Source organism: Arachis duranensis, chromosome 10, assembly GCF_000817695.3.
Source record: "Arachis duranensis cultivar V14167 chromosome 10, aradu.V14167.gnm2.J7QH, whole genome shotgun sequence".
Lineage (NCBI taxonomy): Eukaryota > Viridiplantae > Streptophyta > Magnoliopsida > Fabales > Fabaceae > Arachis > Arachis duranensis.
Genome location: NC_029781.3, coordinates 12,524,496 through 12,546,726, shown reverse-complemented (window position 1 = coordinate 12,546,726; position 22,231 = coordinate 12,524,496). Strand labels below are relative to the sequence as shown.

The 22,231-nt window shown below is 39.2% G+C and overlaps 1 protein-coding gene and 1 pseudogene across 1 annotated transcript; one reads left to right on the top strand and one right to left on the bottom strand.

Annotated features, from left to right (window-relative positions):
- LOC107469034 (uncharacterized) overlaps nucleotides 1-5,757 on the bottom strand; it is a 17,865-nt pseudogene extending 12,108 nt beyond the window's left edge.
- A 1,208-nt stretch (nucleotides 5,758-6,965) lies between these two features.
- Nucleotides 6,966-19,225, top strand: LOC107469103 (ABC transporter D family member 1). Its single transcript, XM_052254906.1, has 26 exons — nucleotides 6,966-7,479; nucleotides 7,829-7,945; nucleotides 8,348-8,624; nucleotides 9,658-9,882; nucleotides 10,011-10,208; nucleotides 10,332-10,786; nucleotides 10,925-11,063; nucleotides 11,154-11,232; nucleotides 11,355-11,593; nucleotides 11,892-12,196; nucleotides 12,276-12,381; nucleotides 12,481-12,639; nucleotides 13,926-14,025; nucleotides 14,103-14,211; nucleotides 14,419-14,509; nucleotides 15,196-15,320; nucleotides 15,589-15,738; nucleotides 15,829-15,905; nucleotides 16,238-16,453; nucleotides 16,545-16,703; nucleotides 16,813-16,968; nucleotides 17,065-17,301; nucleotides 17,544-17,704; nucleotides 17,864-17,916; nucleotides 18,033-18,111; nucleotides 18,560-19,225. The coding sequence occupies exons 2-26, from the start codon at nucleotides 7,884-7,886 to the stop codon at nucleotides 18,644-18,646; spliced, it is 4,044 nt and encodes a 1,347-aa protein (XP_052110866.1). The 5' UTR covers nucleotides 6,966-7,479; nucleotides 7,829-7,883; the 3' UTR covers nucleotides 18,647-19,225.
- Nucleotides 19,226-22,231: the final 3,006 nt, after the last annotated feature.

Genomic DNA, 22,231 nt, shown 5'->3' with positions numbered 1-22,231 from the left:
TATTGAGTGGATATCTCTTGGATCCCTTAATCGGAATCTTTGTGGTATAAGCTAGAACTGATGGCGGCATTCAAGAGAATCCGAAAGGTCTAAACCTTGTCTGTGGTATTCTGAGTAGGATTCAATGATTGAATGACTGTGACGAGCTTCAAACTTGCGATTGTGGGGCGTTAGTGACAGATGCAAAAGAATCACTGGATTCTATTCCAACATGATCGAGAACCGACAGCTGAATAGTCGTGCCGTGACAGGGTGCGTTGAACATTTTCACTGAGAGGATGTGAGGTAGCCACTGACAACGGTGAAACCCTACATACAGCTTGCCATGGAAAGGAGTAAGAAGGATTGGATGAGGACAGTAGGAAAGCAGAGAGACGGAAGGGACAAAACATCTTCATACGCTTATCTAAAATTCCCACCAATGAATTACATAAGTATCTCTATCTTTATCTTTATGTTTTATTCATCATTCATAACCATTTGAGTTTGCCTGACTAAGATTTACAAAGTGACCATAGCTTGCTTCATACCAACAATCTTTGTGGGATCGACCCTTACTCGCGTAAGGTTTATTACTTGGACGACCCAGTACACTTGCTGGTTAGTTGTGCGAAGTTGTGATAAAGAGTTGAGATTGCAATTGTCCGGAAACGCACACGTTTCATATGCCGTTCGGAGAGTGCACGATCACACTCCAGGACGTGGCATACCAGCTGGGTTTGCTAGTGGACGGTCGTTACGTGAGCGGGTGCCTATCAGAGTTCCATATATACATCCAGGGTGGCCGTGAGTGATACCTCCTCCTAGCCAGGTTCAGAAGTACGCAGTGAATTGCAGCTGGTTTCAGGAGACTTTTGGTGAGTGCCCTGAGGGGGCCGATGAGGAGACTGTGCGCCGATATGCCCGTGCGTACATCATGATGTTGTTGGGCACGCAGCTGTTTGCGGACAAGTCTGGGAACCGCATTCACATTAGATGGCTTCCGTACGTAGCTAGGCTGGAGGAGATGGGTACCTACAGATGGGGTTCTGCAGCACTGGCATGGTTGTACCGGTGCATGTGCCGAGTGACGAACAGACATGTCGTCAAGTTAGCGAGCCCACTTCAGCTACTTCAGTCTTGGATCTTTTGGCGCTTTCCTCGGTTTAGGCCTGCAGGGTATGAGACGTTCAGCTGGCCATTGGCCTCGAGGTACTCTACTAAGCCTTCCTTATTTCAATTTAATATACATAACTCCGTATTCATTAATAGTCTATCGCATACTCTAAACACATATTTCAGTAGATGTAACACATGTGTATGGTGCAGATGGTCAGGTTACAACCCTTCCGGGAGCGAGAAGGGTCCTAGAGTGCAGATGTGGAGGCTCAAGATAGACCGGTTACAGGACAGGGAGGTGAGTATGCTAGTTAATAAGTTTCTTTTTATAATCAAACTTTTCGAGTTGGTTCCAACAGCTGCCCTGACAATGGAGAGATCTTTGTGCAGTTTATATGGATGCCGTACAGTAGCCCCTTCAGGTTGTGCATCAAGAGGTTTTAGAGCCCTGACATATGGCGTTGTGGCGCTCTATGACCGCGCTGATCTACTTTGCCGTCATTGAGTGGCATCAGATAGATCGGGTTCTTCCGCAGTTTGGAGGGGTGCAGCCCCGTCCGCATCCCGCCCTGAACATCGACTTTCTGATGTCCAAGGACGAGAGAGGCGGTGATCGATGGTTCCCGTATTATTTGCAGAAGTGGCATCTCCTTTGGGACTCTCGTGCGGAGAGTGTGCTGAGGTTCGACGTTGTTGCCGACCCCGGACCGTCGCATGAGTTCCTGGAGTGGTGGAGTCAGCATGGGAAGAGGTTCTTGTCTCCAGAGATACACCTGGGGGATCCGAGAGCAGTTCTGATTCCAGTTGAGGCCTCACAGCGGGGTCCGGGGCGAGTTCCTGACATGGATCGTCCTGACGATGTGCTGGACAGGCGTAGGGTTGAAAGGAGAATGGGTGTGGGGACACGGCGGAGCCAGCATGAGTGGAGGTGGCCTGATCATGCTATGGACGATGATTACAATGTCGGACCCGTTAGAGGCGGACGACGAGGCCAGGGAGGTAGGGCGAGGGGGTGTGCTGCGGCAGACCACCCTGGTCCTGACCGTGGGGACGACGACGACGATCAGCATGGGCACGCTGGCGGTGGTGGTGCAGGGGCTGTTGCAGCTGCTGGTGCTAGTACACACCATGGCGGTCATGGGGGTGAGTGGTATGGTACAGGGATGGGTGACGGGGCTGACACAGGTGACGCTGGACTTGGATCGGGCCCTCTTGGACATTACTTCGTTGGTGTGCCAGCCGATGACCAGCCTGAGCAGGGGGGTACCCCTTGGGTTATTCCGGGATCACAGTGGTCAGACTTCCTTGGGGCAGATACACTTGATGCGGACTTCGGGAGTCCACACTTCCTAGAGGAGCTTACCGCCATCATGCAGGGGGACATGACTCCCCACAGAGGTGGCCAGACCTCAGGCACCGTTGGATGTTGATCTGAACGAGCCTCCATCATCATCCGCTGCTTAGCATTTTGGTCTCGGAGGTACCCCACTGTCCGCCTTCACCGCTGCATCAGAGTCTGTGGCTGGGCCGTCTGCGGCACCCCTCCATGTTACGCCACCGGCACAGCTTGCCCCGCATGAGGATGGGGATGACATCGAGGATGAGGAACCGTTTATCCGCAGAGGTCAGAGGGCACGGGTAGTCCGTCGCTGTGGTACTGGCTCGCATCTGTTTAGATGATTCACGTTTCATGTATTTTGTTCCTTAAGGTTCAATCATGTATGATAGCCATATGTACTATTATTGTTATGTTAGAGTCTGTTTTGCTATGTTATTTGTTCATGGTAACGTACTTTCATACCTGGAATTTATTTAGTGGGACAGTGACTATTTATAATCATTGAATCATGTAACAGTTTATTTTGCATTTACGGGACTTGTAGCAATACTCAAAGTGAAACACAACATATTCATTATTACTCGCAACAATCACAGTACAATGTAGAAAGATCAACCAGTTACATTAATGCTCAAACATAACCTGTAACAGGAAAATACAAAATATAACTACTACTAACACTAACAACATGGCAACTAATGGCCCCCTGTCTGAGACGATCCTCCAAGGTGTGGGTAACTACGTCGTGTGTGTCCGAGTTGGCGACATAGGCCACACCTCTTTGGCCGGTTCGGATCTAACTCGTCCATATTCGTCCGTATCCTAGTGGATCTAGGACGACCCTCTCTCGCACGCCTCTTGTCAGGGTCCGGAATCACCGTGGGCCCATCGTAAGGTGGCCAGAAGCCCTCCGGGATCGGAGGTGTGAATCCCATCCGATACACACTGAACACCGAAGTAATCTGATATACGCTGTGAATGTAAAAGGTCCAGGTAACCCGTGAGTAGGCACAGCATGCAAGTGCGTGCTGACACGGGAAATGAAGTGCCTGGAAGTACCCGCAGTCACATGTCCGAGAGGCAAGTGACACTCTGTAAGTACCCAAGGAGAAAAAACCAGTCGGAGTGGTCTCTGCTACGGTGAACTCGGAGTTATCCCGGTCATACAAGGTCACCGTGAAGCACCTGGCCGTCTTCAAGTTGGCCTCAATAGACTTCACCAAATGCTGACTGAATTGTTGTCCGGTTTCCATCTGGGCCTCAGCCTCTCTCCCCTTGCGAACAAAGAGTTCCACAAGCCTACCATATGTAGCCTTCACCAGGGACGCTACTGGGAGATTTCTGACCCCCTTGAGGATTGAGTTCACACACTCGGAGATGTTTGTCGTCATGTGACCGAACCTCCGCCCCTCATCACGATGCTGAGTCCACAAGGAATAATCAATCCGGTTCGCCCACTCACACATGGCCGGGTCTTCAGACCGCAGAATATCAAACCAGTAATCAAATTCAACCTCGGTCTTCGCATACGCCGCATTCATTAGAAGCCTCCGTGCGTCTTTGCCCTTGAAGGTAAGGGCAAAATTAGCCGCTACGTGTCGAATGCAGAATGCACGGTACGCAGATGGAGGTAACCAACCTCCGTCAGGGGCCTCAAGCGCAGCCTTGATGACGTTATGCCTGTCCGATATAACCAGCAGACCCGGCTGGGGTGTCACGTGCTGTCGAAGGTGCGAGAGAAAGAATGTCCAGGACTCTGCATTCTCACCCTCTACTAGTGCGAATGCAACAAGTAGAATGTTGGAGTTCCCGTCCTGTGCAATTGCGATGAGCAACGTTCCCCCATACTTCCCATACAGATGTGTGCCGTCAATGCTGACTAGCGGCTTGCAATAACGGAATGCCTCGATGCACGGAGGAAAAGTCCAGAAAAGTCTGTGAAAATACGCTTGAGACTCGTCCACCTGTCCTCCAACTCGAACGGGGCTCGTCCTTAGCACTGCAACAGTACCAGGCATCGTCAGCTGGACACCCAACACCCACCTAGGTATCTCGTTGTATGACTCATCCCAGTCACCGTAGATGAGGGCAATAGCCTTCTGCTTTGCCATCCAGACCCTCCTGTAAGTCGGCCTAAACCCAAAGTGTGCTGCCGTGGCGTTCAGGAGCACCTTTATGCTGACGGATGCATCAGCCCTAACCATTGGCATAATAAACGCCGAAATCACATGATAATCCAAACTCCTGTGGTCACTCGAGATGGATGTGGCCAGGCAAGTGTGAGGTCCATTGTACCGTTTGACCTCCCAAATGCCCTTGCGCTTCCGGAGACTCAGCCGAATCAACCATGTGCATCCATTCCCAAACTCGGAACACTTGCCCACATACCGGCGATGATCGGACTCCACTACCTTGTACTGTACCCCTCGCCGGATGCTGTAAGTCTTCACACTTAGAAGGGCCTCATCTTTATCCTGAAATTGCTGACCAACTTGGAACTCAGTCAGACCAGCAGTCCCTTCCGCATCTCTAGCTCCGAATCCAACAGAGTGCCCAGAAACCCCCTCCTGCCTCATGGCATCCAAGTCCAAAGAGGAAAAATATGGTGGATACTGCTGTGTGCCAGTGCTAGAACCACCCGCCGCCAATGCAGGCTCACTCGCTCCAATATCATCGCCGCTGTCATCGTCAATTATATCCGGCTCGACGTCATCCTCATCTGCATCACCCAACACTCCGTCTCCAACGCCAAGCGGTGCAACGCCGAGTAAATCGTCCGGCAGATTTTCCCATGAACGTACGTCTTCACCTACGCTGCCGTTGAGATCAACAGCAAAAGACGGGGAGGCGACAGCTTGGACCACTGGCTGGTAAACAGGGACGGAGGAAGAAGCAACGGCAGGCCGGGAACTAGAACCGGCTGGTGTGGCTAAAGTGGTGGTATTCCGGTTCGAACCCCCTGAGCTGGATACCACATCAACCAGCTTTGCCAACAACTCTGGGGTCCTGACCTCCGGAAACTGCCGCCGACAAAGAAACATTACCTGCAAGTCCTCATCACTACTAATCGTGAAACAATCATATTTCACGGTATCCTGGAGCACCGTGACTGGAATGCGATAGAAAAACTTCTTCACCCGCTTCGCATCTTCCATACCGAGCTTCATCACTACAGATCTAACAAGGTCATCATAGCTCGTCCGAGGAGTTACGACAATACAGAGAGGATCTTTATCTGTGAACTTCACTCCGGAACGAGTTTTCCTCTTAATAGATCCTTTGTGGTGAACCAGAACAACAAAACTCTCCTCACTAGCCATCTTACTCCCTCTAATGAGACCAACTCACGTTTAGAACGGTTATATAGAGCTCTCTCTCCCACTAATTCGAACCGGCCTGGTTCGAATTACTAAGGCCGGCTTGTCTCTCTATAATTCGAACCACTCAGGTTCGAATTACGTGCATTCAGGGTTCGAACCAAGTTGGTTCGATTTATTAACAACACATAACTTGTAATTCGAACTGCTCTGGTTCGAATTACTACCACATGCAGTTCGAACCATATTGGTTCAAATTATATTAATATATGATCTGGCGCATTACTGAAACCATTTTCGGTTTGACTTATACACGTAAATTCTACATGGCATTGACTTATAATGGTTTTTTGCCTTTTTTTAAATCATCATCCGGCTATAAACGATATATTTTGAATATAATTTTTAAACAATTATATTTATCCTTCTTGGAGTTGACCAAAAAGCTTGATCCTACTACAGCCAGACATAACACCTTCGAATTCCATGTTGAGGCATAACTCCAAAAATCTTATATAGGATTTTTTTTTTGCTGCAAATTAGTTTTTTTTTGTTGATTCTATCTGATAGCCAGAGCAAGTTATTAAATCAATTCGGTTTAAGCTAAAAATTGCTTGACAGTAATTCAGTAAATTAATAAAAAATTAAAAAATATTAACCGATTGATTTGATGCAATTTTTTAACTGTCAATGATTTCAAATAATAAATCACAAAAAATCAATTCTTTAAAAAATTACAAAACTTCTAAGTTCTAACTCCATTAGTTTAAATACCGATTTGATTTTTACAATGTTGTTATATAAGTTATATTATTATTACCTATTTAAAAATAAATATTCAAGTTCATACTTCAAATTTTTTACTCGAATTAAACTAGTTTCTTAAATTTTAAATAAATAAAATTAGTCTTAGATTTACAATGTGATTGGGTTAAAATTTAGTTAACAAATTCAAAGCATTCCTGTTGATAGAAAGAGATCCAAATTGAACATTTACTTGCTCCTACAAATTTTTATTATCATTATGAGAAATGTTATATTATCGTCAAAATTTATTATTCTTACTATTATTTTAATTTAATAACATATTTTAGTTTATAATTTTAAATATTAATAATTAATTAATAATTAAAATAATAAATTTTAATGATCCTCTATTAATGCTGAATAATTATTATTAATGAAAAACCAGTAGTGGTTGGTTGGTGTGGGATTCGACCCATTAGGCATTAGCACTTACCAGGAACCCGACCTAAAGATTGACGAACACCCACTGCTCTCTGCTACCTCTTTCTTGTCCTCGCATTGATCTCACTTCTCACACGACAACAACCCATTCTTCTTTCTTCCCCCAAATCAATCCCTTCACATTTCTTTCTTTATTTTATTCTTGGTTTTTGTTCTCCCAAGGCTGAATCCTCTCTCTCTCTCTCTCCAACAATCATCTATACCCACTTAGGTATCCCAGCCCCTTACGACACCGTTTACTTCTTCCTTCCACCTATTCCTTCTTCACTCTGAAAACCTCAGCTGTTTTCCTATCCTATCTTTTTCTTCTTTTTCTTCTCTGTTTTATTCGAATTACACCGATTTTCTGAGTCCTGATTCTGATCGTTGCCGAGGAGGACTATTTCTAACACCAATCAGCGTTTTGTTGGTCCATGCTACTTCTGAGCTAGAAACTTTGAGGTGGCGTAGTATGGTTAACTCTCTCTACCTTACAAGGTTAGTTTCTTATTAATTATTTATTATTGTGTCGTTTCGTTTCGTACAAGCTACTGCTACTGCTAATGTCTACTGTCTACTAGAATTGTACGGTTTCTAGAAGATATTGTGCTGAACAGTCTCATCTCTATTGTGATGAATGGTTAAAGAGAAATTATTTCTTTTAGTTTATGAAAATTGTGGTTCAGATGAACAAATTGAAAATTGAGAATGAAATTTAGGAGCTTGGTGCATATAAAGCCTGCTTACTGTTCCTGGAGATTTATAATTCCTGCAGTTCCTGCTGCTGATGTATCAGTTTTTTGGTGTGGAATTTAATGTCTGTTAGATTTTCAATCTCGTGATGCAGGAGGAGCAAACATAACGCTTCTATTCTTTGATAAGGGAGAGGTTAATCTTCCACTATGTCTTCACTTCAACTGTTGCAACTAACTAAGCATGGCCAGAATTTTCTGGCTTCAAGGAGGTACGGAGTTTCTTTGGTGATATTCGATTTCATTTCAATATTGAATGCCGGACTGTTTGCTTATTCTTTTGACCAACTATGTCAAATATATGATTGCATGAGTTATTTGCTTATCAGTAGCTAAATAAGTTCTGAAAATAGGATGTGTTATCTTTCAAAATGTGAAACAATATGGTAAAAGTCATGAGACCTATGTAGTAAATAGCAGTGGTACTCAACACTAGACACTAGTATATGTTTCATTATATAGTTATCTGTTATCTTGTTTTTTTTTTTATTTGCAATAGTATATTTTACTCATCATCACCTTAAAGGACTGGTATTAATAAACTCATTAGATTGTTGAAATAATTTCATTGTATGTTATACCATTTTTCATTCTCTCCTTGTGGTTAATGTCAGGAAAACGTTACTGTTTGCAACTGGTATCTTCGTTGCTGGTGGAACAGCTGCATATATGCAATCAAGGTCAAGGTTTAATAGACGTGATTTAGGTCATTGTAACGGGCACAATGATGATAACCAAGTCACAACAGAGGAGGTTGTGAAGGGTTCTACAGCATCAAAAAATAAACAAAAGAAAGGGGGGTTGAAGTCTCTTCAAGTCCTTGCTGCAATTCTTCTATCTGAGATGGGCAAATTAGGTGCAAGGGACCTTTTAGCTTTAGTTGGCATAGTGGTAAGCCAATTTTATTGTGGATGATTATGCTTGGTGTTTGCCTTCAATGTTAGTGTAGAATGAAACCATAATTTAATTTGTATTTAGATATTCATCTTATTTAATTTCATCAAATAATCCTTAGGGGTTATGAGAAAAATTCCTGACTTTGTGAATGCCCCCACTTCTTGGAGTTATATCTTGAATGCTAAATATCAATCTTTATCAAAGTCAGGTAAATTAGTAACCATGTCATTCATTTTTTGGTAAAAATTTGGAATATACTTTGAGCACCTTAACTGGGTGGATATAATTGTTTTCATCTCCTGCTGGTATTTATCATCAAGAGGAACATGGTGCAATGTTAGAGTTGAAGATATATGTGGTGTTATTATTTATCTCTTTTTTTTTTTTTGTATTTTAGAATGGAGTGTCTCATAGAAGATTAGAGTTAGTGGAAAGTGATGCCCACTTAACCAGTGTATGTTGAAAAAAGGTAGTTGGAAATGAGATTCATATTTCTTCAAATATGAAAATAGCCCTTATCAAGTGAAAACAAAGGAGGAATAGTGACTTTGAAATATATTGGACATACCTACTTGCCAAAAATAACCACTATCCCTTTCAGCATATTTTCTTATGCATGTAGGATGAAAAAGCTCCTATTTTCTTTCCACCTTTTCCATACTCCATATGGTCTTTATGAAAACCTGAATACTCATCTTTGGAAAAAGTAACAACTCTTTTTTGTTTTGAAGTTTTGGAAAGGTTATTTGATCTTGCCTCTGACTATAAATATGACTGTATGTGTAGCTTTATTGCTTTTTACGCTCTATTTAAACATAATACTTTACGTGGATTGCACAAGGAGCCATTTGCACTTACCTACCTGTAGGAATTCAAGTGCTAAGAAGAAGATGAACATGTGAATAACATGCTTGTGCAAGTAAATGACTTGGCAGGAAAAATACTAAAATAGAGATGGATTGACTCCCCAAGAAAGAAACAATAAAGAGGTTAAATAAGTGGTACTTAAAGTTTCAAATATTTCCAGGTGTTTCGAACTGCTTTGAGCAACAGGCTAGCAAAAGTGCAAGGCTTCCTATTTCGTGCTGCATTTCTTCGACGAGTGCCATTGTTTTTTCAGCTTATTTCAGAAAATATTCTTTTGTGCTTCCTCTTATCAACCATGCACTCTACATCAAAGTACATAACAGGGACTTTGAGCCTGCATTTCAGAAAAATATTGACGAAGCTAATCCATTCCCACTATTTTGAGGTATAAATTGTTGAATTGGCTTCGCTCATCTTTTTGGTTGTTTAAGAAGAGTAGTGTCCGTTGCCTGAATGAAGCCTAAACAATGTGGTACGATAATTTGGCTTTCTTATCATTTGTTTTTCTTTCAGAACATGGTGTATTACAAAATATCACATGTAGATGGTCGGATAAATAACCCAGAGCAAAGAATTGCCAGTGATGTGCCAAGGTTCTGTTCAGAATTGAGTGAAATTGTACAGGATGATCTAACGGCAGTTGCTGATGGACTTCTATACACATGGAGGCTGTGTTCATATGCTAGCCCAAAATATGTCTTCTGGATATTGGTAACTCCGTAGTTGAACTGTATTGTTTTGTAGATTCCTTATTAGTAGCAGACTACTGCTCATCCTCTTGAGCTGTATTAGAACCAGCACTTGCCTCTTAATATTAGTGTTCTGGCTCTTCAGGCCTATGTACTTGGAGCTGGTGCTGCAATCAGAAACTTCTCCCCTTCATTTGGGAAACTTATGTCTAAAGAGCAGCAATTGGAGGGAGAATATCGACAGCTTCACTCACGATTAAGGACTCACTCAGAAAGTATAGCATTTTATGGGGGAGAGAAGAGGGAAGAATCTCATATTCAACAGAAGTTTAAGAACTTGGTTAGACACATGAATGTTGTGTTACATGACCATTGGTGGTTTGGCATGATCCAGGACTTTTTGTTGAAGTACCTTGGTGCTACTGTTGCCGTTATATTGATCATAGAACCTTTCTTTTCTGGTCATCTAAGGCCTGACAGTTCAACTCTAGGGCGTGCAGAGATGTTAAGCAATCTAAGATATCATACAAGTGTCATAATTTCTCTGTTTCAGTCTCTAGGAACTCTTTCTATCAGTGCAAGACGGCTTAATCGTCTCAGGTACTTGATAATTCATTTCAGTCATATTTAGAAGTTGATATTAGAGACTTTCTTTGGTCACTAGGTATGTACTTACAATTCCTCCATAAGATCCATTTTGCCTGCATAGTTGTCATGACTTCCCTAATTGTTTTGCAGTGGGTATGCTGATCGCATTTATGAGTTGATGGCTGTATCAAGGGACCTAAGCATGGTTGATGAGAAATCTTCACTGCAAAGGAAAGGAAGCAAAAATTTCTTAAGTGAAGCTAACTATATTGAATTTTCTGGTGTCAAGGCAAGTAAAGTCTGCTCAACTCTCTCTCAGTGCTGATTTAAGATAGTGTTTGTTATGATGTTTTAATAGTGATGATGCATCTGAATTCAGGTTGTCACCCCCACTGGTAATGTCTTGGTGGACGATCTGACCCTTAGGGTTGAGTCAGGATCTAATCTTTTGATTACAGGTAGTTATCAGAACTCTGTTTTTGATGATTCTTTTTTTTTTAAAAGATTATTTTTATTATTATTTGTTTTTTCTTGTGGTTGATTTAACCTTTGACATGTTATTATGTTTCTTTGGCTGAAGGTCCAAATGGCAGTGGAAAGAGCTCGCTTTTCCGTGTTCTAGGCGGTCTTTGGCCGTTGATATCTGGACATATTGTAAAACCAGGCATTGGTGCTGATCTCAACAAGGAGATATTCTATGTGCCACAAAGGCCGTACACTGCTGTGGGAACACTTCGTGATCAATTAATTTATCCTCTCACTGCAGATCAAGAGGTTGAACCACTCACAGAAAGTGGTATGGTGGAGCTATTGAAAAATGTAAAGTTCAACTCTGATCCATATCTTTGTCAGTGTCACACAAATATGTCCGTATACATATGAATGTATATGGGAATGCAAACCTTCACTCCATGAAGGTTGCTAATATTCACCCTATAGGAGTGAAGGTTAGCATCCTCTCTGAGGGGTTGCTAACCTTTACCATATAGAGCTGAAGGTTTAGCATTCCCTTATATATGTTCTTTTTTTTCTTTGTTTAAAATTTTAATTAATGTTTATAAAAATAAGTTTTCGTTTGTATTAATTTTAACGGGAATTGCATATATATGCATTAAAGGTTGACCTTGAATACCTGTTGGACCGTTACCCACCTGAAAAAGAGGTAAACTGGGGCGACGAACTTTCATTGGGTGAACAGCAGAGATTGGGCATGGCTAGACTTTTCTACCATAAGCCAAAATTTGCAATTCTTGATGAGTGCACTAGTGCTGTCACTACTGATATGGAAGAACGGTTTTGTGCTAAAGTACGGGCAATGGGAACATCATGCATTACCATATCACATCGTCCGGCTTTAGTTGCATTCCACGATGTGGTTTTGTCATTGGATGGTGAGGGAGGGTGGAGTGTTCATTACAAAAGGTTGGTACTTTATGGTGATGTTTATATCAATTTTCTACTTTTGATGTTATTGTTTATAAGATTTAGATATAAACCCCAGGGAGGACTCTTCGACTGAAGTGGGGGTCAATACAATGAAGGCATCTGAGACAAAACGACGGAGTGATGCAAAAGCAGTTCAACGTGCATTTTCCATGAGCAAGAAGGTTTGTATTTTTCTGATCTGGTTCATTCTGCGTTTTCTTTGTTCATTATTTTACGCTGGTTAATGCTTATGAAGAATTCCACACCATTTTTTAATGTAGGATTATGCATTCTCAAATTCAAAGGCTCAGTCATATATTGCAAAAGTGATAGCATCATCTCCGTCTAAAAATAATGCTGTTTCACCCTCTGCTGTGCCCCAACTTCGTGGTAATACAAGGGTATTACCATTGAGGATAGCTGCAATGTGCAAAGTATTGGTGAGTTCTGAAGATGTACTCTTTAGAGTTCTTCAATGATTTGCTTAATTCTAGATGCTTGTTTGTTAATATTTATTAAAATCCTAGGTCTTGATATTTGTTTGTGGGAATTATAAGCCTGATGATTAGTATCTACTCTCTTTAGTCAGCTTAAATTATTCAAGTTCATCCCTGCAACCTGTAATTCTTGTATGCTGGTCAGTCTTCGGGGTACTGTTGTTGGGTTGCTAACTTATATTTTGGTTTTATGCATGTTCATTGTCAATTGTTTTGTCTGGAATATATTTTCATAATCCCTCAGAAATATTTTGATTATGAGTCGTTTGACACGAATGAAATAAGCTACACCAAACACACCTTTACCTTTTGGTTGGCTAGGAATAACTTCATTTGGTCTTCAATAGATTTTATTGCCTTTTTCTGTTTGTTATTTATTAATCTGGTAAATTTGGATCAACATGTTTTGGGTTAATCAGCTTTTTTAGGAAAGGGAAACAGTGATCTAATTTTATCACGAAAAATAATCTATTAAACAGTCATGTTAAAATCTTAGAGCTTTAAATATGGCTAAGCTGCACTACATCTCCTGATAAATTACAGTAAGACCTACTTCAGCATTACCGTATGTGCATTTTGTTAAGATTTCTCTTATTCAAGCTTATCTTTAAATGATACAGACCATCATAGTTGTTACAACCGTACAGTTCAATCAAATTCAGCCATTGAACGAAACAAGAATAGGGGTGAATTGGCAATGTCACTGAGTCGTGCCTGTGATGCCAAAATTAGTCGAATTCCGACACAAGATCCGAATCGAATTATACCAACAATTCATAGCTAACATTTGTGTTTGGTGTGTTCCTTTTTTTTTTCCCGGTTTATTTGGTTTTTACCCTTCATAACTGGACCAAACCAAAAGCCCAAGGTTCAAATTAGACAATTAGTGAGATATTAATTAAAATTAGGAAAATGCAAAAGAATCAAGTTGGAGCCTTTCACATTCCTCTCCCTCTGTCTCTACATGTGTGACGTTTCCTCTTCTCCAAGCATATGTTCTTTTCATAATTAAAAAATTGGTCAAACAATTTACAGTTCGACAACTATGCATGCCATTATTTGAATGAAATGAATGCAAGTGTGTGGCTGTTTGTGCATTTTCTCCTTGATGAGCTGCTATAAGCTAGTTATTTTTGTTAAAGATGTGCAATGTATGTACCATAAATAATAGTTATACAACAACAATGTATTTTGAGCACATGTTTTTTATGCCAACTGCTTGCTTTCAGGTACCCACCGTGTTTGATAAACAAGGTGCACAACTGCTTGCTGTAGCTTTTCTTGTTATTTCAAGAACATGGGTTTCAGACCGTATTGCATCGTTGAATGGTATTTTCTTATCTTAACTTTTCTTCTTCCCGTAAAGGCCATGCTTCAAAATATTAAAGGAAATTTTATGTTCTCAGGTACCACTGTGAAGTTTGTTTTGGAGCAGGATAAAGCTGCCTTTATTCGGTTGATTGGTTTAAGTGTTCTACAAAGTGCTGCATCATCTTTCATTGCACCTTCTATAAGGTAATTATGCAAATGCATCTGGGATCTGTGTTTATTCTGACTTTTACCACTAAAATGAAAATGTATATTTTACATATTTTTTTCGTTATAAGATATGGATTTAATTTATTCTGTGTAAGTTGATTCTTATTTAGTGAAAGAGTAAATGATCAAACTTCACAAGTCTTTTACACACCAAAATTTAGTAAACAATATTTTGTTCTTCAGACACTTGACAGCTAGGCTAGCTCTTGGGTGGCGGATTCGTTTGACACAGCATCTACTCAAGAACTACTTGAGAAACAATGCATTCTACAAGGTAATTGGATTATGAACTATTTGCTAGTTCATTTTCTTCTCATATTTTTGGAGATTGTAAACATGCTTGCAGTGATGTTTAAATGATTGATTGTAATTCAATGAATCACAGTTAAGTACTGTAGAAGTTTCTGTTATGGAAAACTCAATTCCAAATACACCAACTACGCTGTTTGTACTATTTATTATTTAATGCTGAACTTGTTTCTTAAAATAACTTATTCCTTTTTCTTCTTCAAATACAATTCACTTTTCAGTCTGTTTTTCCTTGACACGTAGTGCTCCAGCGTGTCTGTTAACTGTTGGCTTTTGTCAAATATAGAGATGTTTTGTTCTTCCACTGTACATTGCAATATATAAATGGGAAGTCCCGTGCACAGCTTTTAGATTTATGACATCGTTCAATTTCCTGAAGCAGCCCTATTAGAAAATGGAAATAGTAATACAAGTATGCTTAAGTGAATGACTTCTACGAATCACACTGAAAAACCATTGGGCATGCTGTCTTGAAATGCCATCCAATGGCCACTATGCAATTGTTTGAGAATGGCATTGAATTTTTTAGGACAAAATATGATTTTGTTCTTTTTGTCATTATGAAAAGTAAGAATATATCTATTTGGATTTGAAGTTCTTTAGGGAGATGTTAGAACTTGGTTTTGAAGTTTTGTTGCATCCTTCATTTAGGTCTTCCACATGGCAAGCAAAAACATTGACGCAGATCAGAGGATAACTCATGACTTGGAGAAGTTAACAACAGACTTGTCTGGACTGGTCACTGGATTGGTAAAACCATCTGTGGATATCTTGTGGTAAGTAATTTCATTCACAAAATGTTTAATGTGATGTTTTATATAATATTATATGATCAATATATGGGCATAATCCATAATATAGTGAAAAATTTTTTCGATAAAAAGTTATTTGGTAATGTAAGATGGGAGTTTAACTTATATAAGTTATCCTTTCTCAACAAATTGAGCTATTGAAATTAGCATTTATTCACCTGCGCTTGGATTAAGGTATCTGGCTCCTGTTGTTTTCTTCTTGACTTAAATAAGTACATTTGTTTTTCTTAAGGTTCACATGGAGAATGAAGCTGTTAACTGGTCAGAGGGGAGTTGCAATACTCTATGCTTATATGTTACTTGGTCTAGGATTTCTAAGAACTGTTACTCCTGATTTTGGTGATTTGATAAGCCAAGAACAACAACTTGAAGGAACCTTCAGGTAAACCCATGCTAGTATCCATTGCTTCTCACATGGTGTGAGAGTACCTTATAGAATATTCTGGGTTCTTAAACTTTGTATTTTTGCTAGGTTCATGCATGAAAGACTCTGTACTCATGCTGAATCTGTTGCTTTCTTTGGAGGTGGTGCCCGAGAAAAGGCTGTGAGTATCTCAACTCTATAATATTCTTGTATTTTTTATTGTATGCTTATTTTATTATTTAGTAAGGTTAAAAGTTTAGAATGAAAATCATTAGCTTGGCACAGCTAAAATATGGGATTGTTGAAAGTTATCAACTCATTTACATTCTACTGCTCAAATTTTGGACATGTTGTTGCATGACTCTATTAAGATTTAAGGGACAAAAAATAAAACTCTGTTCCACTCCTTTTCTTTACTACCTTCATTTGCAACCTTCTGGAGCAAGAAACACCCTAGACGCACAACTTAATCTTGCAGGGATTTGTTGTGTTCTTGTAAAATTTGATTTTATGTTAGGGTGGATTATGGGGAGTGCGATCAGTCGTCTTGGGTTTGAAGAGAGCAGTTCATCTTATATATTTTTCTTTTTCTTGCACCTCATACACAAGAAGTGGTTGTTTGGTATACTGGATGATTTTATCACCAAGCAACTCCCTCATAATGTCACTTGGTTGCTGAGCTTGTTGTATGCCATGGAACATAAGGGAGACCGTGCATCAATAAATACTCAGGGTAAGATCGTTTGGACTGTTGTCATTTACAGTTTTTATTTCCCCCTTGTGCCCTGCTAGGTTGCTTACATATACAATATTATATTTAACAGGTGAGCTGGCACATGCATTGAGGTTCTTAGCATCTGTTGTTTCTCAAAGCTTTTTAGCTTTCGGTGACATCCTTGAACTGAATAGAAAGTTTGTAGAGCTCTCTGGTGGTATTAATCGGATTTTTGAGCTTGAAGAACTATTGGAGGCAGCACAGTCTGGTATTTGATCATCATTAGTTTTGCATATACCAAACAGTTTCTTGCTCCTTGTGTAGCAGTAATTCTTCACAACAGTCATCATGAGCTAATATTATATTTGATGATACAGGGAATATGATTGATGCTGATACGTATCCAGTTAGAGATTCTCATTCTAAAGATGTTATTTCCTTTTCAAAAGTTGATATTGTCACTCCTACTCAAAAGATGTTGGCCAGAGAGTTGACATGTGACATTGCGCTTGGCAGAAGTCTGCTCGTTACTGGTTTGTATAATTGTTGTTTTATTATATTTTCCATTTTACATGAGGGAATTTACTTGCCATTAGAATTTATATCTTATGTATGTCATAATTTTAAAGGTCCAAATGGTAGTGGGAAAAGTTCCATTTTCAGAGTTCTTAGAGGACTTTGGCCAATTGCAAGTGGAAGACTATCTAGACCATCTGAAGGTGAGGATCAAGAGGCTGGATCAGGTTGTGGCATTTTCTATGTTCCTCAGCGTCCCTATACTTGCCTGGGAACCCTGCGTGATCAAATTATATATCCCCTGTCCCGTGAGGAAGCAGAAGTTAAAGCATTGAAGATCTACGGAAAAGGTATCTTGGTGTCGATCATGTTGGAAATATCCCTTTTTTTTACACAGACACAAAAATCTCTTTTTCATTAAAATAAAGATCTCCTTTCTTTAAAACTAGCTCTGCTGAATTACTCTGGTCAGTTTCCTTTTGCAAACCAGTAATAACTGGTTGATCTCTTCTAATGGTTCGAAATGTTGAATTATATTACACTCATTTTGTTTTGCCATTTAACTCTGATAATTGTAATCTTGCAAATTCAGGTAATAGTCAACTTGCCAGACATGTGTTGGATTCACACTTACAAGTTATCCTAGAGAATGTTCGGTTGAATTATCTTCTAGAGAGGGAGAAGAGTGGCTGGGATGCAACTTTAAACTGGGAAGATATTCTCTCTCTCGGAGAACAACAGAGGCTAGGCATGGTATGTTTATATATCTGTTCTGTATGAGCTTGTTAAATTGCTTCAATAATTTTCATTTGCAAGTCTTAAACCTTGATCCATAATTTGAGGATGACATCATGATTTACATATACTATTCTTTTCTTGCTTGGTCTCTGACATTTACCTTCTGTCTTTAAGGCACGGTTGTTCTTCCATAAGCCTAAATTTGGCATCCTTGACGAGTGCACCAAGTATGTATGATTTCCTGGGCTTTCTTTTGCCATCTCTCGAGTAATATTTTTTTTCTGGTTGTATTTTCTGTTCATTAACCATGTTTCATATTGTCGGAAAAAAAAAATCATGACAGTGCCACTAGTGTTGATGTTGAAGAACACTTGTATGGGCTTGCAAAGGAGATGGGAATCACATTTGTTACTTCTTCGCAAGTAAGACTACCTAAAATTCTAAAATTATGCTTCGTCATGATTAGTTACAAGCATTCAAACTTGCCTTGTTTGCTACGGGATTCCTTAATTGATTTACAGATCCATGCTGGGATATTTACTTTTGTTTTTGTTCTCTATGGACCAGTTACAAAAATCTTTGAGAGACAATAAAAAATAAGCTTAATGCAGTCCAAAATTACCTTATTTTGCATTCCTTAATTACCGTTTACCTTATTTTGCATTTCTTAATTACTGCTAGAATAATTGAGTAATATTAGATGTAGTAACTGTAAATGGATGTTGCATATATGAAATTATAAATGTTAAATTAAATAAAGTAACTTTGGTTAATTGGACCAGTTATTACCTTCTCTGAACTTAACATGGACATTAAGTCATTATTCATTCAAAATCGGATCAAACTAATTGTATTTTCTCGTGCCCCTAGCGTCCTGCATTAATACCCTTCCATTCCTTGGAACTACGACTGATTGATGGCGAGGGCAACTGGGAGCTTCGTTTGATCAAGCAATGATGTTACTTATGGTATTGTTGCTGTTCATTACATTGTTGTTATGTGACATGTTGCTGGGTCTTGAACTTGAACCTACTGTCCAATTGCAAGTGGAAATTATATTTCCCAACAACAGTCGTTCATATTTTCTCTGATTTTGGGTTTACCACATTGTCCAAGCTTTATTTTTTTGCTCCAAAGACTTTGTGGTGCCAAAACAAACAAACCAAAGAACCGACCAAAATGGTTTGATGGTACGTTGGAGCACAACAAAACCATGTCAAAATGTTTGCAGCATATAGAAATCAATGTGTACAGGATTTTCCCTCTATTCTTAGGTAGGTGATATTTATTTACATTTTGTAGCTATTAGATGTAATGATTTATATTGTTATATTAATAAACAGTTGGAACAGTTGTAATCTTCAGATTGTTTTTTTCTTCATGGCCATTATTCCTGTGCCAGCTGAGATGCTTCAGTCTATCCCCATTCTGTTAGCTTCAATGTACCTGTAGCTATGTTATCTTGCTGTAATATGAAACTAGTTACTTTAATTGTTGGTACCTTGATTCAAATTTATAAAGTAAAATTTTGAAGAACAGAGTTGAACTTTAGGGTTCTAATCTTGTGTTGGGTCTTCCAAGTATACATCGTCACTTTTAAATCTTTAGTTACAAGTTTTATTGAGCAGCATCTAGCGTGGAAATCTGAAGCATAATTACATGAATTATTCTCTTGTGATTACCTCAGAACTCTCAGCACTAGAAGCGTCACTGTCTAAACTAGAGTCATATTTCGTTCTCTTTTCGTTTGGGGAAAATAAAAGGAAGCTTTACATACTTCCTTTACTTTGTTCTGGTAGGTGGAATCTCTCAAGAATATACTAGGGACGGGTATGATAATTGTTATATGACAATGGATAAAGGATAAATATGAAGCCACTTGCAAAGTCGAATATACTTTGTCTTGTATGCCATATGGGGTCTAGGCCTTTTTTGGTTGGTTTCCTTTAAAGTTACACAGAGTAATATTCCAAATCAATAAAAAAAAAAAAATTAATCGGATATTTTAATCTTTTTGATAAATTTTAATCACTAAATTAGTTTTTAATTTTTTATTTTGTTAGATAAATTGATTTTGATATCAAATTTTGGTAAAAGATTAGATAAATCAATTTTTGTCATTAATTAATAGAGAGAATCATTGAGAATTTTTAAAATTTTCACATAAGTTCTTTCATATAGATGAATAATCTGATATGTGACTGAATTGTTTAACAAAATAAAAATGTGATAATTGATTTGATGTTAAAATTTGTTGAAAACTAAAGTGTTTGACTAAAAATTTTATAGACTTATTTGACGTATTACTCGTTAAAATTAGGGGTGTTATCGGTTCGGTTTGGTTTGATTTTGGATCAAAAACCAACCGAACCGATCTGTTCGGTTTTTACATAATACCAACCAATCAGTTTGCTATTTGCGTAATAACCGAACCGAATCGAACCGAACCAAAAGCGATTTGGTTCGATCGATTTTTTCGGTTTTAAATCCTAACTAATAGAAAATTAATTTTAGTAAAATGATGTTCAAAATAATCAATAAATTGAAATAATATTACATTACATTCAAATTCAACACAATTTCAACTCATTCCAACAACTAAACATAAAACAAACACATTTGTTAAGTCTAAAATTTTCATTTCAATGTATTATTAAACCACTTTTGCGGTTCGGTTCGATTTCTGTCGAGCCAACCGAAAACCGAATCGAACCGATCGGTTTACATCGGAAAAAAAAACCATTTTTTTTGTTTTTATTCGGTTGTTGTAAATTTCGGTTCGATTTTGTGGTAAATTTCGGTTTGGTTCGGTAACTTACACCCCTAGTTAAAATGTAAGTTTTTTGTTGTAGAAAAAAATTAATTGAAGTTATTAAAACTCTTTTAGTACCATTGAAAACTTTAAGCATCGCGTTAATTAGCAGAACCTACTCATTTGATGAAATGACGCAATATTGGAGTGCATGAACATTATTACCTACATTTTGCCATTTACTTCAGAAGTTGCAATTTCTTTAATGTAAACCATTGCCAACAGTGGCGCTTTGATGGATGCCACTGCAAACTGCAGTGACATTCTTCCGGCGCAAGGTGGCAAAAAAATTCTATCATAAATAATAAAAAATTCTAGACTATCATGTTCCAAATCAATTTTGGTCATATATATGAGTTATTTTATTATTTATATAAATCGCTACAAAGCGTTCAATTTTGGTATTTTATCATAAAATCATTATAAGACGTTGGATTTTAGCAATTGCACATAATTCCAACATCCTACCACCATTTATATACAAGTAAATGTTCAAGATCCAAACTATACTAGTAAACTTCGGACCTTCAAAACCGACATCCCCAACAATAGAAGAGCCGGCTTTCCATAGTCTTGCATTTTTCTTCTCGGGTTTCAGGAGGATTGAACAAGGGGAGCAAGAGGAGGAGAAGTAGGAATAGGATTTACCAAGATTGGCCGAGAGGAAGAGGTCCCCTGACCAAACCCATGAAGAGGAGAAGTAGTAGAAGCTCCGCCTTCCTGTGCAGCAGTGGTGGACGAAATTGTGATCACATCAATGTAGTATTTTTTGTTGTTGTATGGAATCATTATTATGGCACTTATGTGTGGACACAACTCCGTTCAACTTTACCAGCAAGTGTACTGGGTCATCCAAGTAATACCTTACGTGAGTAAGGGTCGATCCCACAGAGATTGTTGGTATGAATCAAGCTATGGTCACCTTGTAAATCTCAGTTAGGCAGATAAAATTATGGAATTTAGAAAATCAAATAATAAAAAGAAATAATAAAAGGGATACTTATGCAGATTCATTGGTGGGAATTTCAGATAAGCATATGGAGATACTGTATGGCTCAAGGACGCCTACTTTCCTACTGCTTCAATTCAATCCTTCTCACTCCTTTCCATGGCAAGTTGTGTATAGGGGTTCACCGTTCGACGATGGCTACTTTGAATCCTCTCGGGAAAATGGTCCTTTGCGGCTGTCACTCGCATGGCTAATCGTCTGGAGGCATCACACTGGCCGAAGGCTACATCCCATCCTCGCAGTGAAAACTACGCTCACGCGCTCTGTCACAGCACGGCTAATCACTGGTTGGTTCCCGCTCCTACTGGAATAGAATCCCTTGATTCTTTTGCGTCTGTCACTAACGCCCAGCACTTGCGAGTCTGAAGCACGTCACAGTCATTCATTACCGGAATCCTACTCGGAATACCACAGACAAGGTGAGACTTTCCGGATCCTCATAAATGCCGCCATCTATCTAGCTTATACCACGAAAATTCTGTTGGGGAATCTAAGAGATACACATTCAAGCTCTGTTGCATGTAGAACGGAAGTGGTTGTCAATCACGTGCGTTCATAAGTGAGAATGACAATGAGGGTTACTTATCATCACATTCATCATGTTCTTGAGTACGAATGAATATCTTGGAATAAGAATAAGAGAGATTTGAATAAAAAAGAATAGAATTGCATTAATACTTGAGGTACAGCAGAGCTCCACACCCTTAATCTATGGTGTGCA